The 14,652-nt window shown below is 36.8% G+C and overlaps 2 protein-coding genes across 4 annotated transcripts in view; one reads left to right on the forward strand and one right to left on the reverse strand.

The window, feature by feature from the left end:
• The window catches only part of step (cytohesin steppke), a 36,667-nt gene extending 26,640 nt beyond the window's left edge, over window positions 1-10,027 (reverse strand). Inside the window, exons 1-2 of one of the 3 annotated variants that reach the window (XM_017089662.4) lie at window positions 9,767-10,027; window positions 9,097-9,170 (exon numbers count right to left, since the gene is read on the reverse strand). In XM_017089662.4, the coding sequence (XP_016945151.1) occupies window positions 9,097-9,170; window positions 9,767-9,845 (153 nt within the window). In that variant the 5' untranslated portion in view covers window positions 9,846-10,027. Of the gene's footprint in view, window positions 1-1,390; window positions 1,951-6,587; window positions 6,781-9,096; window positions 9,171-9,766 lie in introns of those variants that run through there. The other 2 variants (XM_017089663.4, XM_017089660.4) reach the window with 2 other exon arrangements.
• Window positions 10,028-10,895: 868 nt separating this feature from the next.
• On the forward strand, window positions 10,896-13,522 carry LOC108021522 (activator of 90 kDa heat shock protein ATPase homolog 1). Its single transcript, XM_017090281.4, has 4 exons — window positions 10,896-11,228; window positions 11,306-11,939; window positions 12,114-12,249; window positions 13,005-13,522. Exons 1-4 carry the CDS (start codon window positions 11,081-11,083, stop codon window positions 13,146-13,148), a joined length of 1,062 nt encoding a protein of 353 aa, XP_016945770.3. The 5' UTR covers window positions 10,896-11,080; the 3' UTR covers window positions 13,149-13,522.
• The last annotated feature ends 1,130 nt before the right edge of the window (window positions 13,523-14,652 follow it).

Below are 14,652 nucleotides of genomic sequence, written 5' to 3' on the forward strand. Positions count from 1 at the left end.
ATTGGAGTGTTTCGTAGTAGAGTCGAGTTAAGTGAGTTACTACACACCCATTTTTCAATTGCTGTTGTGTTTATTGTTCGCTCGCTTGATAAAATATACCGCAACACCCACCTAGAATAATGGGTTCAGGAAGAGGATTCGGAACGGGAGCAAAGTTGTCAAACTACTGCAATGGCGTGCCAACGTCACTCGGAATATCCTTTTTCCTACCCTCACTTTGGTTCCATTTCGATTTGACGCAGTAAACTCGGTTCAAATTTATATCAGACAAAACTTTGAGCTGGCAATATTAGAGGACCCAAAAACTGTTTAGCGGTCTGAAGGTTAGAATTGGTCGGACATGCTCTGTCTAGCTGAATGCTCATCGAGCTGTGTCTGTGCTTCGACCTTTTTTCTATAGAATGATTTGTTTCCGATGTTTCATCCTTTTCTTTTGCACTTTGGCAAATACACCCAGCTCGTTGGGCATAAAATTTATCTACTGTTTGGTTTATTTATAGGAAAAAGTTGATTGTTTTCGCAAACCTAAACGATTATTAGTTGGGGATACCAAAAGGGAGAATGGATAGAAGGAAACCTAATAATTGTCAGAGAAATGTTTAAATTGACAAAAGCAAAATGTGATAACCAAGTGTCTATTATTGCTATTACTAACAAAATCCCAACTGATATGATAAAACATTTAAATAAAACCCCCCATTGCTATATATCGCAATAATTGATTCTGCCTCTTCAAAGATAATTATGGTTCATAAATACAATTCAATTCGTAATTCAATTTCCAAATTAAGCAAATCACTCGAAAGAATCTCTCGATCGGTCAAAATCACGCGGTATCATCTCACACAACCCACACTGAAACACACTCCAGTTAATTATCTACTCAAAACAATTATAAGTTGGCTCATAAAAGTGTATTCCCCAACCAATTGGCAACAGAGAAATCGAAAAGCAAAAAATATCGACTAGCGTGTGTCCATAAATGTTTATTACTCATATGGCAATTTAAACAAATAAAAAATCAGAAAAGAATGCGATTGTGAGGAGAATACCGGCTGGCGTCAGCGAACAAAACAAACAGTATATGGTTAATATATATTGATAATTTAGGCAAAGTCTGACAATAATTGATAAAGGTAAATAGTATCGTCAGCCCCACAGACACTGACGTCATGGATTGCAGCTATATTTTATCATCAGCACAGGGAAAATAGATATATTATTCAACGTTGACTTTAGTAACTGTCTGGTCGTGTGGAGGACACCTGAACATATCTATTTATATTTCTGTTAATTATGAGTAACTGAAGTGACGCGCATTGTTTTGTACTTGTAAATTGCTTGGGACAAGATATAGAGCGGGAAATGAACAATCTTAATGCATATTTACATGGAATATTCCGGTGATCCAAATGGCTGATTTCCTGCCAACTTATTGCGCTTTGTTTCCACTTCGCAGCTTCTGGCAGAACCTAATTGCCTTTTTTTTCTTGCGGTTTAATTATTATATTTTCCTGTATTTTTGCACTATCGACACTCCCACAAACACACAGACAGAATTGATAAGACTACACCTTATCAGTTAAATTTAACGATCGTCTTCGAACTCTTTGATTTCGGCAAACTTAATCTTTGCACATGGCCAGCGTAAATAAACGAACTCACACAAGTAAACCGAAATGTATTTATAAAATATTATTTATTTATTTTCTTTTTGCAGTTAAGCTCTTGGGTGTTTTCTATCACCAAAAATAATCCAAGCTGTGCGCTAAAATTTCTATTTCATTCCACTTTTTTGTATTTTTGTTTTATCAAATTTTTTGGCACTCGAAAAACGGGAAGAATGCGAACGAAAAACCGAAAAGAAATTTCGATTCAGTTTCAGTTTTGAAAGGCCGCGCACTCCGACGATTCCGTATCCGTCACCTCAACATATTGTGTGGGTTCTCCGACTCAGACTGAGCGGTAGTATGGTATCGCCCGACGCCGAGAGAGACCCGAATGGAACGCACAGCTGACTGGCAGAGCAACGCTCACAACAAGTGGCTCTAAGAGAGCGAAACGGCTACGTATCCCTTCTCTTATGCTCAAAAGTATCTCTCAGATACAATGGTACACTATAGTATCTTTCAGATACAACACAGGGAGCCCTCCAAACTGTGAACCCATAAAAACCAAGTGTTTACTGCATTAAGAGCAGTTTTACTCTTAGTCCGCTGTTGGCTGTTGATTTTGCTAGTAAAAGGGACGTTACTTTTTGAATTTTCAGCGAGGACTTGGTCAGGTTGATGAAATTACATATACTAAGCTTATAATTAATTTATATTTGAATAAAGTATGATAAAAAATAAATAAAAATAAAAAATAAACACTGCTTAGAAGCATTCTTTATATCTGAATATACAAATATAGTATATTTATTTATTATTATAAATGATTTGTAGGTAAAAAAGTTTTTTTTTGTACCATATTAATGTCGCAACTAGCACTTTACTTGGAAAATTAATACAAAGACCCTTGGTACTACAGTATTCATTAATATATTATATTATACTTTATTGGCAGTTCCCTTTAGAAACATTTTAGGAACAATAAACACCATTTCCTCCCTAAATCATAATTACCAAATGTTTAAAGTGCACTTTTTAGCGGTTGTCGCAACACTTACTTAACATTGCTCCCATAAATGTGACGCAGAAGTTAAAATGGGACAATGGCATGGGAGGAAGTAATTTTCATTTGGCCTGCTCCTGATTTTGCATAAACACATGAAATTGAAACACGTGAGAGCTAAGTGAAGCCATTTGCATGCAGACGCCATAAACTGCACTGCTTGTCCCTGTACCCCTTCCACCGTTCCCTGTGCCATTCCCGTTGTTTGTTTCTCGCTCGCTGACTTCGATTAGTTTTCCTGGCCATTGTTTGGAGCTCCAGCACTCAGAAAAAATGTGTCAGGATTAAATTGATACTTGTGTTAGCATTTTTCCACTTATTAGTGTAAATTACATTTTAAAAACTATAGTTTTCGATTTTTTTTTACTAAAAAATGCACTGCTTTATCCTTTATAAAGAGTGAAGAATTTTATTTAAAGGAGTTTTAAAACTTATCAATTTTTTTGTCAGTGTGGTGAAATAAGAGCCAAAGAAGGGTATGGAGTAATGGCCAGAGCAATGGCCATCGCAGGCACCCGTTTACCGACCCTTCCCGTTCTGTTCGGTCTCGTCCTGTTCGTCCATAACCTCAAAGCAGACATCATAAATCAAAGAACAAATTTGCACTTCAAGTGCGCTTTCAATAAGTTTGCCTCTTCGGACATTGTTGTGTTGGAAAATTGTTGTTCTGTTGTTGTTGTCATAAATCATAATTTAAAGCTCGACTAGAGATGGTGGTTGAACATTTCAAACAACTTAATGAGACAAAGGAAAGATTGAAAAACTTTTCTATTAGCATTTTTAAAAGGACGGTACGACAAACAATATTAAAGAGCAATTCAAGAAGAGAAACTTCCGAACAGAGAGTCGTTAACGAGACATTTGTGGATCGGATGAGATGACTAAACATTCGAGCAATCTTATAAAGCAAACAACAATAAACAACAGCAGCAAATCACGAGAAGTAAGCTCAAATGGAATGGCGAAAGTTCAACGGAACATTCTGATTGTGTGTGTTTTTTCCAAACTTGTATATTTGAGCAAAAACAACAATTTATCAACGCTTGAGCCCCAGCTGCCCATCGAAAGAGAGCCTGATTAGCGAGAAACACGCAAATATTATCAGCTGGGCGGTTAAAAGGGATGTTTATAACTAGGAAATATTGCCAAAATATTCCAGCGCAACTAATCGCAATTTGTTCTCAAGGGTCGTCAATGGTTCCTCCCAAAACCAAATCCGATAACTACAAGTATGTACGTCAGCTGTGATTCATCCATTTTAATACAAATAGGAAATATTTGCGGCGTGCACTCCGGATAGCTAATTGTCGAGATATGTATAAAATATTTCCGAGGAATTCCGTAGAATGGGCTTACATACATAAATGGGAAAGATAATATCTAAGGAATGTCAGATAAGTCAGATATGGCAATGTCTTAAAAATATTTACTTTTTTTTGTAGATAATACTGGAATGAAAATGAAAGCAAAACAATAAGGTAAATTGTATCTATTTTATTATCTATCTATCTATTATAACAATAGCTTTACTAAGTAGTGTGAGCTACAAATACTCTAAAAATAACATTAAGTAATGTTCATTAGGTTTAACATTAAGTGTGGTTCTCTTAATTGGCTCTGTAACAGAAACTGGGCGTATTAAAATATTTTAAAGCATACTTTTGGGCTTGATTGTTTAAAGCTGAATAACAGTGCGACTGTCAATTTGGCTATTTTTTAAGGAAAGGCAAAAATTATGATCTCAAAATATTCAGAACTATTGAAATTATGTTTTTAACTGATTTAGTTAATATTATTATATTATAAAATTAGTTGAGATTAGTTCCCAAAAATTATATATAATATTCCGGGGTATTGTGTTAATTTAAATCTGAACTACTTTGCACCCAAAAAAAGTTTTATACGCCTGTCCTGTCAGTTTGCCTGCAATTTATTGCCGCTGCAAACAAACCGAACTCAACTGCACAGCACCCAAAAAACTTGACCCAACTTAACCCGAAAGCTGAACTCAGCTAATTGCCAAAAAATTGAAACTAAAACCAGACACCAGAAACCAGGAGCGAATAAATAGGGAAGAGATTTGGTAATTTATGCACTGCGGCAAGGGGCAAAACCATCGACCATCCTTCAGGTACACAGAGAAAATTATGACGTTCTGAAATTGAGAATTTGTATTCTCATTTTGAGGATGTACTCAATTTAAGTACAAAATTTGTGGAAAATGCTCATGTTGAGGAAAGTTTCACTCATTTTAAGAAAAATAACTTGAATTGATCACAAAATTCTAAGTTTGAGGAAATGTGTTCTTCCATTTCAAACTTGAGAATTAATATTCTCATTATGAGTATTCGATAGACTCAAAAATGAGTTGATAATTCTCATAATTGGTTCTAGAGAATTCCGTTCTGCGAACGAGACGAGAGATGAGCGGTCTTTAGTTCGTTGCGTATATGGTTGTCTCTTTCTCACTAATGGGTGTGTAAAGTGGTACGCGCCGCATTTGTGTGACTGTCATTTGCCGTGTGATTTAGCAAAGTGAAGACGTGCGCGTAACACAAAGTTAAAAAACTTTTGTAGTGAACTGACATTCGTGCCACCCTTCCGTACCTCGAGGGTAAGTTCTTTAATTTTAACTGTATTTATAATGTGCTTAATAATGATAAAATAAACAAACACTGCAAAAATATTGCCAAAGCGTGTACATCAATATTTATGTATGTGTGATTGTAAGTGGCGTGAAGCACGTGTCTAGTTTTGTTAGTTTTTTATGTATAATGTACATACATACATACATGCATTTTAAATGTACATTTAATAACATTCTAATTTTATTGTTTCATATTTATATATGCATATATATTTACAATATTTGCTAACAATAACGTTTTCTTTTCAGCCTCTTTGCTTTTCGCTAGACCAGACAGCTAAGGGAATAATATCATAACCCATAACATGGAACATAAACTTAAATAAAAAATAATGTGTTTGTATATATATAACTGTATTACAAAATATAATGAAAAAAAATATTTTACCTTTTTTCTGGGAATGGGTGGAGCGGGTTTAAGTGCAAAAGTTCTTCATTTAAGAATTTATAAGTTCACTATCAAGAACTTGTTTCTCATTTTGAGCGCTAGAAATTTCTCAGTTTGAGAAAAGGGGATACTTGATTCTAAAATTCAAGCTAAATTATTTCTTAAAATGAGTGCAGTTTGTACTCATATTGAGGAAAAATGTTCAAAAAAGAGCACAAACGTACTCAATTAAAGTACAAATTTTTTGAGAAATTTGTACTGAAAGTGAGTATTTTGCACTCAATGTGAGAATTTTTGTTCATGCTGAATTTTTGAGTACAAAAATACTCAATTTGAGTACAAATTACTTGAAAAATTCTCTCTGTGTAGGGATGAAGGGAAGGGAAAGGAAGAACCGAGGTGTCAATTGCCCCTCCAGGTAGAAATAATGAAGTGGGATTCGTTAAAACTAGGCAAGCCACCCGGAAAATGCAGGCCAAATTATGCGTAATAAGCCGCAGCGGAAAATTTGAAGAATCAGCGAAATTTTGTGGAAAATATAGCGGTATAGAAATATGAACATTGTGCGGCGGATTAGCGGAATTTCGCTGAAGCGAACACTTTTTGCTTAGTACTTAAAGAAGAAATAGTCTATCTAAAAATAGTTTTAATAGGCGCCAGTTATCAGTAAGCAGACCTAGACCCAATTGAAACCTTATCGAGTACTCTAAGCCGATTAGCTTAGCACGCGTCTTTAATCGAGTACTTAACCTTCTTAACTATTTCTACAATAGTTTACTTTTTTCATTCATAAGTTATTTTCTAGTCTGTGTCTGATAACACAAACAATAAAAATATGGCTTATTATTGAGTGAATCACGTTCTTGCTTACACACTCACCTTAGTTTTAGTTCTGTTTACAATCTTACGATATAGGAATTTGTACATAGCACTACCGCAACAACGATAACAACTGTATATCTTACAATAAATAACAATTTTTTGGCTTTTTGATCACGTTGCTTGAGACATACACACAAAACGCACTTAACCAGAAATCAAGATATATGTACTTATAAAAATTTAACAAACACAGAGCTCGAAAAAACAATTTAACAATCACAGAGCTCGAAAAAAAAACACTTGAGAACGATCAACGTGTGTCGGCGGGACGGACGATCGAGGAACGTAGGTTTCTTACTCCCGCGAAACGTCATTGATGACTAAGAGAGAGTCGAGAGTCGCGGAGAATTACGAGCCATATGAGTTATGAGATCGGAAACTCGAAGATTCTGCCTGTGTTCGGATCACAGGAGCGATACCCAGAGAGGGCAGGCAGGCAGGATCGTTTTTTCAGGGCCCGCAGATAGGATTGTGATCCGAATAAAGACCAAAAATTAAAATTACTTCTTTAATTTGGTTTCTATAATCCGTAATTGTAAGCTTGAAAGGCAGAATAAAACTGTTTTTAAAAACATTATGTATACAATATTAAAAAAACAAGTGAGTAACTCTAAGATTAGAAGAGCTTTGTCATAAAAAATCTAAAGAGTTACTCTCTAATTCGAAGGATCGATAATTGAGATTCCTAGCATGTTAAAAAAATGATATAATACTAAAAAAAATGTATTTTAATTGATTGAATATTAAATTTAAGTGATATATCCCACTTTACATGATCTTCTGATCCTCTACTACATTCACACATATAAATATGTACCAATTTTGAAAGTCTTTTATATGTAACCTCCTTTTTTCAATTCCCCTCCTGTTATTCAGTTTTTGCATTTACAGCTACCTTTTTTCTCAGGCTATAAATTCAAGAGGCTCCCACGTTATTTTTTTTTCTTCTTTTTTGGCAAGCTGCAAAAATAACAATACGAAAATAGCAAACGGCGGTAAAACAAATGTCAACCGAAAAAGTTCAAAGATGAGCTGTGCAGCAACAACAAAAACAAGAAAAGTAAAGTGGGCACACTCCATAACAACGGTACTTTTTTATTACACTGTTCATTAAGCATACTTTTGTTCGATTTTTGTCCAAACAGCGCGGAATGTCAATGAGGAAATGTCAGCGACAATAGAAAAATAAAGAAGACGCGCCAAAAGTCATTAAAGACGATCAAATAAACTTACTACAATAAACGTGCTACAAGCAAATTGGTCAAAGCGAAATGTGAACAAACTAATTAGCCTCAAGAACAAAACAAAGGAGAAACAGAGTTGGAGATGAAGAAGAGCTATCGATGAAGAAGAAGATTGTACAGGTGTCCAGAGGTGAGCAGCCTGACATTTGCTCGGAAAAAGGTGAAGGTCTCCCGAACGAAGCGATGAATCAGCGGATAAAATATGGGGAATATGTATAATTGCAGGTATTGTAAGAGAACACAGGGAACTCCTTTTTGCAATAAGGTATAAGTTCTGAAAGATTGTAATTATATTTAAGAATCATTATATATTTAATATAAATATAAAAATATATTCGATATTTTTATTAAAAAATAAATATTTATACATTTCTTAGGATCAGTAGTATTTAATATATTAAAAAGGATTTGTTGAAGATCATTAAGTTTATTACAAGAATTATCAGTTTGTTAATGACGTCGATATTTTAAAATTTAAACTATGTACCACAAATAAACTTAGAGAGGTATGGAGTCATATTATCACCTGCCACATAAACTTATAGATAGAGTTCAAACTAGTGTCATATATCTTGTTCTTTTAAAGTTGCAGTCATTTAGGTTGACCCCTTCTATGACATCTTTTACACCAGACAAAAGATCATTAGCCGCATAAACAGAACTCATTACATAAACTGTAAAAGCTCAGTCTACCGTCTTTCACTTTGATAACGATTATCTTTTTTCAGATACAGTCAAACTTACACAACATAAACTCCCCTAGCTCTGAATCTAAATAGATTTTACTATCATTAACCGCAAAAAAAAAGTAAACGGGGTTTTTTAAGATCATTTTATATAACAGTATGCAATATTTTATATTAGCAAAAATTAGTAATTTTATATTTTACTTAATAAGTTAATTTAATAATGTTCAAAAATACTATGGGTGTTATGTGATGACTTTATTTAAATTTTTATTTTTATTGCTTAAAAACATTTGATTTTGTAACTATCTGACTTAATGTTTTAGTCAAAATTTTTAACTATTTTGTTATTTAATTTAATGTACTTTCAACATTTTTAACTAATTTGAATTAAATAAGTACAGTTTTTATCAAAAGTAAGTAATATTTTGTAATAATTAGAATGGAGTTCTTAATTGATCAGATCTGTACAATGTGGTAACTCATTCTGTAACTTTGCATGGCAGATGCTCAGTTCAACCTACTGAGGTTTCACTGTATTTCCATTTAGGTTTCCACGTTCCGTTGGTCACTCACCTGTATTTCGAGTAAAAGTTCCTGCCTCTTGCGGCGCAGCTCAATCAGCAGTTTCTGCTGCTCCGGCGTTAGTTCTGCAAATTAACAATAAAACCAATAACAGTAATAATTGAATTGTTTTTCTTTGATTTGTTCAATTTTATTTGGTTAATTGGAACGAAGTAGCAGCAGCAGCAACAAAAACAACAACGAAAGCAGCATTCCAGGCACACGCATGTAAACACACCCACATTCACATACATACACATGCAGCAAAAGAGAGTGCTGCACTCGCTGCGTGCGTCAGAGCGAGACGGCAGCTGCTCGTGACGTAGCCAGAAGCTTTGGCCTAATCAATAAACAATTTACGTTTGTTAGCGCTTCTTCGCCTTTCGCTATCCACTGGCCAACAACAAACACACAGCACAATGGGTGGCTAATTGTGCAAATTGACTTATTAGCGTTAATTCGGTTCTACGGATTAAATTCGATTGAAGGCCAGAAAATGAGAACGCACACACACACAGGCACGCACAATGCACATACACACACACACGAAAGTTGCTTGTTGCTTCGCTTGAATTTTTTTGTGTTATTTTAAAGCTGAAGACTCGCCCTTTGTTATCTTTTCAGGGTATATACTATATCATATATATAGTACACCATATACCGAGCAAACGGCTGTGTTTACCTGGCATCGAGAATTCACTGCGCCCCTTTGAAATGGCTCCGTACGATCTGTTGTCAAAATTGTCCATTGCGCTGATCATTGTGGCGCCACTGAACACACACAGACTCACACACACACTCGCGGACACGGCGCGCAATCTAGTTGTACATTATTCGCCAGCGATTGGCTAATTTCAGGCGCTTTTCATTGAACAATTCTAGGGCGAGCGGATAATAAACAAATCAACACCAATAAATTCTATCGCCATTTTCTTTCAGCTCTCCACTAGAGATGTGCCGAATACCGATGCACGGCCAATCGGTTATCGCTGGAATACAAAATAAAATACTGCGAAAAATACCAATTGCTAGCTGACGGAAGCTGAGTGTTGGGCAGTGGACCAGGTGGCAACGCTCTCTAATAATGGCATATTTCCACTGATGCTTTCGCATTTTCTACAACAACCTTTTTTAATATGTCCTGAATATTTATATTTTCTTTAACAAAATATTAGCTGATAATGAACAACCTTTATTATACTAACAGGCTACAGATTTTAGAGAAATGGTTGCTTATACCTCGCCGTTTAAAACACGTATTTAAAGCACTTTAAAAAGACCTTTTATTTCAAGTGAGTTATGGGAGAATATTTTTAATTATAATTGCCTAAAGCCTACTTCCGACAATATTTTTATTAATAAGAACCAACGCCTTCTGACAAAAGTACATTGCTACTTACAATTTGCTACAAGGTCTAACAAGGTTTCAAGAACTGATAGCAAATAATAAGTCAACTATTGCCTTGGCTATTAAATAAAACATTTAAATCAATATTTTTTGTATTTGTTCTCAACAAAAGTAAAAAAATATATTTCCTTAAACCTTATTTGATTTATATTATAATAAAGTGGCAACTCTGCCAACATATGTTCAAGAACCGCGAACGTAAAATACCAAAAAAAAATACCACAAGCCGAAAACTCATTTACTGATAGTAACTTAAAAATCCAATAAATAAACGCTTAATCACATTATTTTTGAGCATAACTTCTGTCAGAAAACTGTCGAGAAAGGAATAACTCACACACAATCACTGTTCCCCAGCGGCACATGAAGCAATCACCAGGTGGCAACGCGGAAACCATATGTGTGTGCCCTGCCATCGATAATTTTTTACATCCCTATTTTGAACCGCAGAATTCTAGAAAATTCCAATCGCTGGCCAGCGTGAATTGTCAAAATCAGCTAAAGCTAGCACTGCCGGATCAGGATAGCACCCTTATCCCTAAGCTTTTTATACAAACTCAGTGAGATAATCCCCGTTAAGATTAAGCGATGGCCAAGTGGGGAGAAGGAGATCCGCGCTGGATTGTAGAGGAGCGTCCCGACGCCACCAACGTGAACAACTGGCACTGGACGGAGAAGAACGCCACGCCCTGGTCCAAGGACCGCCTGCACCAGCTCTTTCAGGACTTTAAGATAGGCGAGTTGCGGCAAACACCTGCCCAGCCATCCATCACTCTATCCTAACCTAAAAGTAATCCCCATTTCGAAACGCAGGTCAAAGCGACATCGAGTGCGCCGTGGACTCCGTGGACAAGTGCTCAGGCGAGGCTACCGTCAACAATCGCAAGGGAAAGCTCATCTTCTTCTACGACTGGGAACTGGTGCTCAAGTGGTCGGGGAAGCTGCTCAAGAACAGCAAGCTCAGCCACAAGGGCAAGCTGACCATTCCCAATCTGTCCGAGGAGAACGACCTGGCGGATGTGGAGATCACGGTGACCATCGATGAGTCCAACGACGAGTCGGAGACCCTTAAGCAGTTCATGTACAATGTGGGCCGCGACCGCGTGCGCCAGCAGCTGGGCGCCTACATCCGTGAGCTGAAAGAGGAGTACTCCAAGAACCTGATCCTACCAAAGAAGGGCGACGAGGGGGCGGTCCATCCGGTGGCGAACGCCAAGGATGCCAATAACGTCCGTAATGCCGCCCAGAAGGCAGCCTCTAACACCTCAGTGGTGGCGCCCAAGGCCAACAACTCCAGCGTCGGCTGCAAGCTGGACGTGCGCACCCTCTCATTGACCGAGGAGTTCCACTGCAGCGCAAACGATCTGTACAATGCCCTCACCAAACCGGAGATGGTCACTGCCTTCACGCGGGCCCCCGCAAAGGTCGATGCTGTGCGCGGTGGAGAGTGAGTTTCCTTATATCCCTGAGCCCTTTTTCCACTTTACCATCGAATAGAGCTAATGACCTAGTTTTAGGAAACCAAAGAGCTGTAATATGTCCCAATCTAATCGAAGATTTAGTGGAAAAGCCCGTTTACTTTTATTCGATTTAAATAATACAACTTTCGTCCCCATTTCAGGTTCGTTCTTTACGGCGGCAATGTACTGGGAAAGTTCGAGGAGCTTGTGCCTGAAAAGAAGATCCAGCAGAGCTGGCGTCTGAAAAACTGGTCATCTGGTCACTTCTCAAATGTTGTGATAGAGCTGGAGGAAACTGTAAGTTGCCAGGACAACGGAAAACAAATTCTATCAGGTTTAGGGTTGACCCCAAAATTTATCAAGCCATAAGCAATGCGAAACCAATGATTCGGTTCCCTAAATTTGTTTTTTTTTTTTTAGATTTATACCAGTGTATTTATAATCGCCAAATGGTTCTTATACTTTTTCTTGTGAATTAGTGCCTAGTGCTTACTTTTATTAGAGAAGCCGACGCAATGAAAATCTCCTTATAAATTATGGTTTTGCTTTCGTTGTCTTTTTGTTGAGTTTAAAACATATTGTTGCATACTATTAGACTGCTAAATTACATAAAAGAAGTGATTTCAGAACCCTAGTGATTTGTGAGGTACCCCCTTTACATGAAGTATTAGAGGATTAACCTGACATTAATTCTTCTCAAATTTACTGCCTTACATTATCTTTTGGGTATTCTGACAAATGTTAGTACCTATCAAAATGTTTTAAAGGCTAATGGTTCCTTTTCCATCTTGCTGCACTAGATGTACTTCTGCATTTTATTATAGTATGTAAAAAGTCAAATTAAAGTCTTGTATATGCAGCCGTAAATTTAATTTCGCTGTTACGTAATGTTTCTAAAAGCGTTCTCAGAATTTGTAGGCAATATTGAGTGCGAATTTAGACAGGGAGCTGCCATATTAGCCAATCTTATGTGTGTCCATTGTTTTCCTAAGAAATTGTTGACTCCACAAAACTACTGAGCATATGTACTAAATAATACTTCGTCCTTGCAGTCGTCCAGCACAATGATGTCGCTCAAGCAGACCGGGATTCCCGCCTCCGAATACGATGCGATGAAGACAAACTGGTACCGGTACTACTGGCATAGCATCAAGCAGACCTTCGGATTCGGTACCTCGATATCCGACGCCTTATAAGAGGACGCCTCTGGTGCGGAAGGCACTGGATTGAATGGGGATTTGGTGGCCGGCGGATCATTAAACGATTTCCATCTGTATTCTACCTATTGTGCTGCGAGAACTTCATTTCCACCTTAGCTGTAATTTCTGTTAATCTTTGAAGTCTCTTTCAAAACCTCTTCTGTAAAGTTCAACAGCGATTGAACTGAACAGTAACCGGCTCGTTTGCCACAGCTACATTAGAACCACATTAAATACACGATACATACAATTCACGCTTCCGACATTGATTTCACACATTGAAAAGCTGAGAAAAATAAAAGAAAATTTTGAAAAATATTTTTTTTTGTAATTTTGAATTGAATATTAATAATAAACTTGTTACAAGAAATATTTAAAATATTGGGAGGCGTATATATAAAGTAATAAGAAAAAACACAAAAGTATAATAATAAATTCGTCGTTTTTCATTGATGTTTATTGGGCTGATATTTACACATCCGTAATTGTTGGGTTGTCCGGCAGTAATACTCCAATCTATTGTAGTTAGTTTTGAGTTTTCTAAAATTATAGAGAATAGTTATACACTTTTTTAATAACAATGTAACTTGCAAAAAATATATGAAATAAACAATATTTATAAAAAAGATACTTTGTTCTCCAAATTAATCAGCACATGAACTGTCTTTTGTAAGACCATTTGTATGACCAAGCTATCGAATTCAATTCAGTTTTATGTAGAGTAATTAGTTTCATGTATTTTTATACCCGTTTCTCGTAGAGTAAAAGGGTATACTAGATTCGTCGGTAAGTATGTAACAGGCAGAAGGAAGCGATTCCGACCCCATAAAGTATATATATTCTTGTTAAGGATCACTAGCTGAGTCGATCTAGCCATGTCCGTCTGTCCGGATGAACGCTGAGATCTCGGAAACTATAAGAGCTAGGCTATTGAGCAATGTGCCACGGCCACTCTAACGCCCACAAACCGCCCACAAACTTCAAAAAATTGTAAGTATAACCGCGGATATCTCAGAAACTATATAAGATAGAGAATTGGGATTTCAGATTTAGATTCCGTAGCCTTTTACGCAGTGCAAGTTTGTTGCGCGAAGATGCCACGCCCACTCTAACGTCCACAAACCGCCTAAGCCGGTGGCGCCCACAATTTTCATGCTAGAAAAAAACGTTAACTGAAATGTATTAGTCTCGTCAATACCTATCGATTGACCCAAAAAAAAGTTTGTCACTCCTTCTCTAACGCCCACAACGCCTAAATCTGTCTACCGCCCAAACAACCATATATTGAGATCGCGGGTAGGTGGAGAATGTCAATCTCGCTTTACTGCTTGCATATCTCCATTTCCCTTTGGTCCCTTTGGCTGAGTAACAGGTATCTGATAGTCGAGGTACTCGACTGTAGCGTTCTCCCTTGTTTATACTCGTTCCTCGTAGTTTAAAAGGGTATATTAGATTCGTCGGAAAGTATGTAACAGTTAGAAGAATGCGTTTCCGTTCCCAT

This window comes from Drosophila suzukii, chromosome 2L (genome assembly GCF_043229965.1).
Source record: "Drosophila suzukii chromosome 2L, CBGP_Dsuzu_IsoJpt1.0, whole genome shotgun sequence".
In the NCBI taxonomy this organism is placed as follows: domain Eukaryota; kingdom Metazoa; phylum Arthropoda; class Insecta; order Diptera; family Drosophilidae; genus Drosophila; species Drosophila suzukii.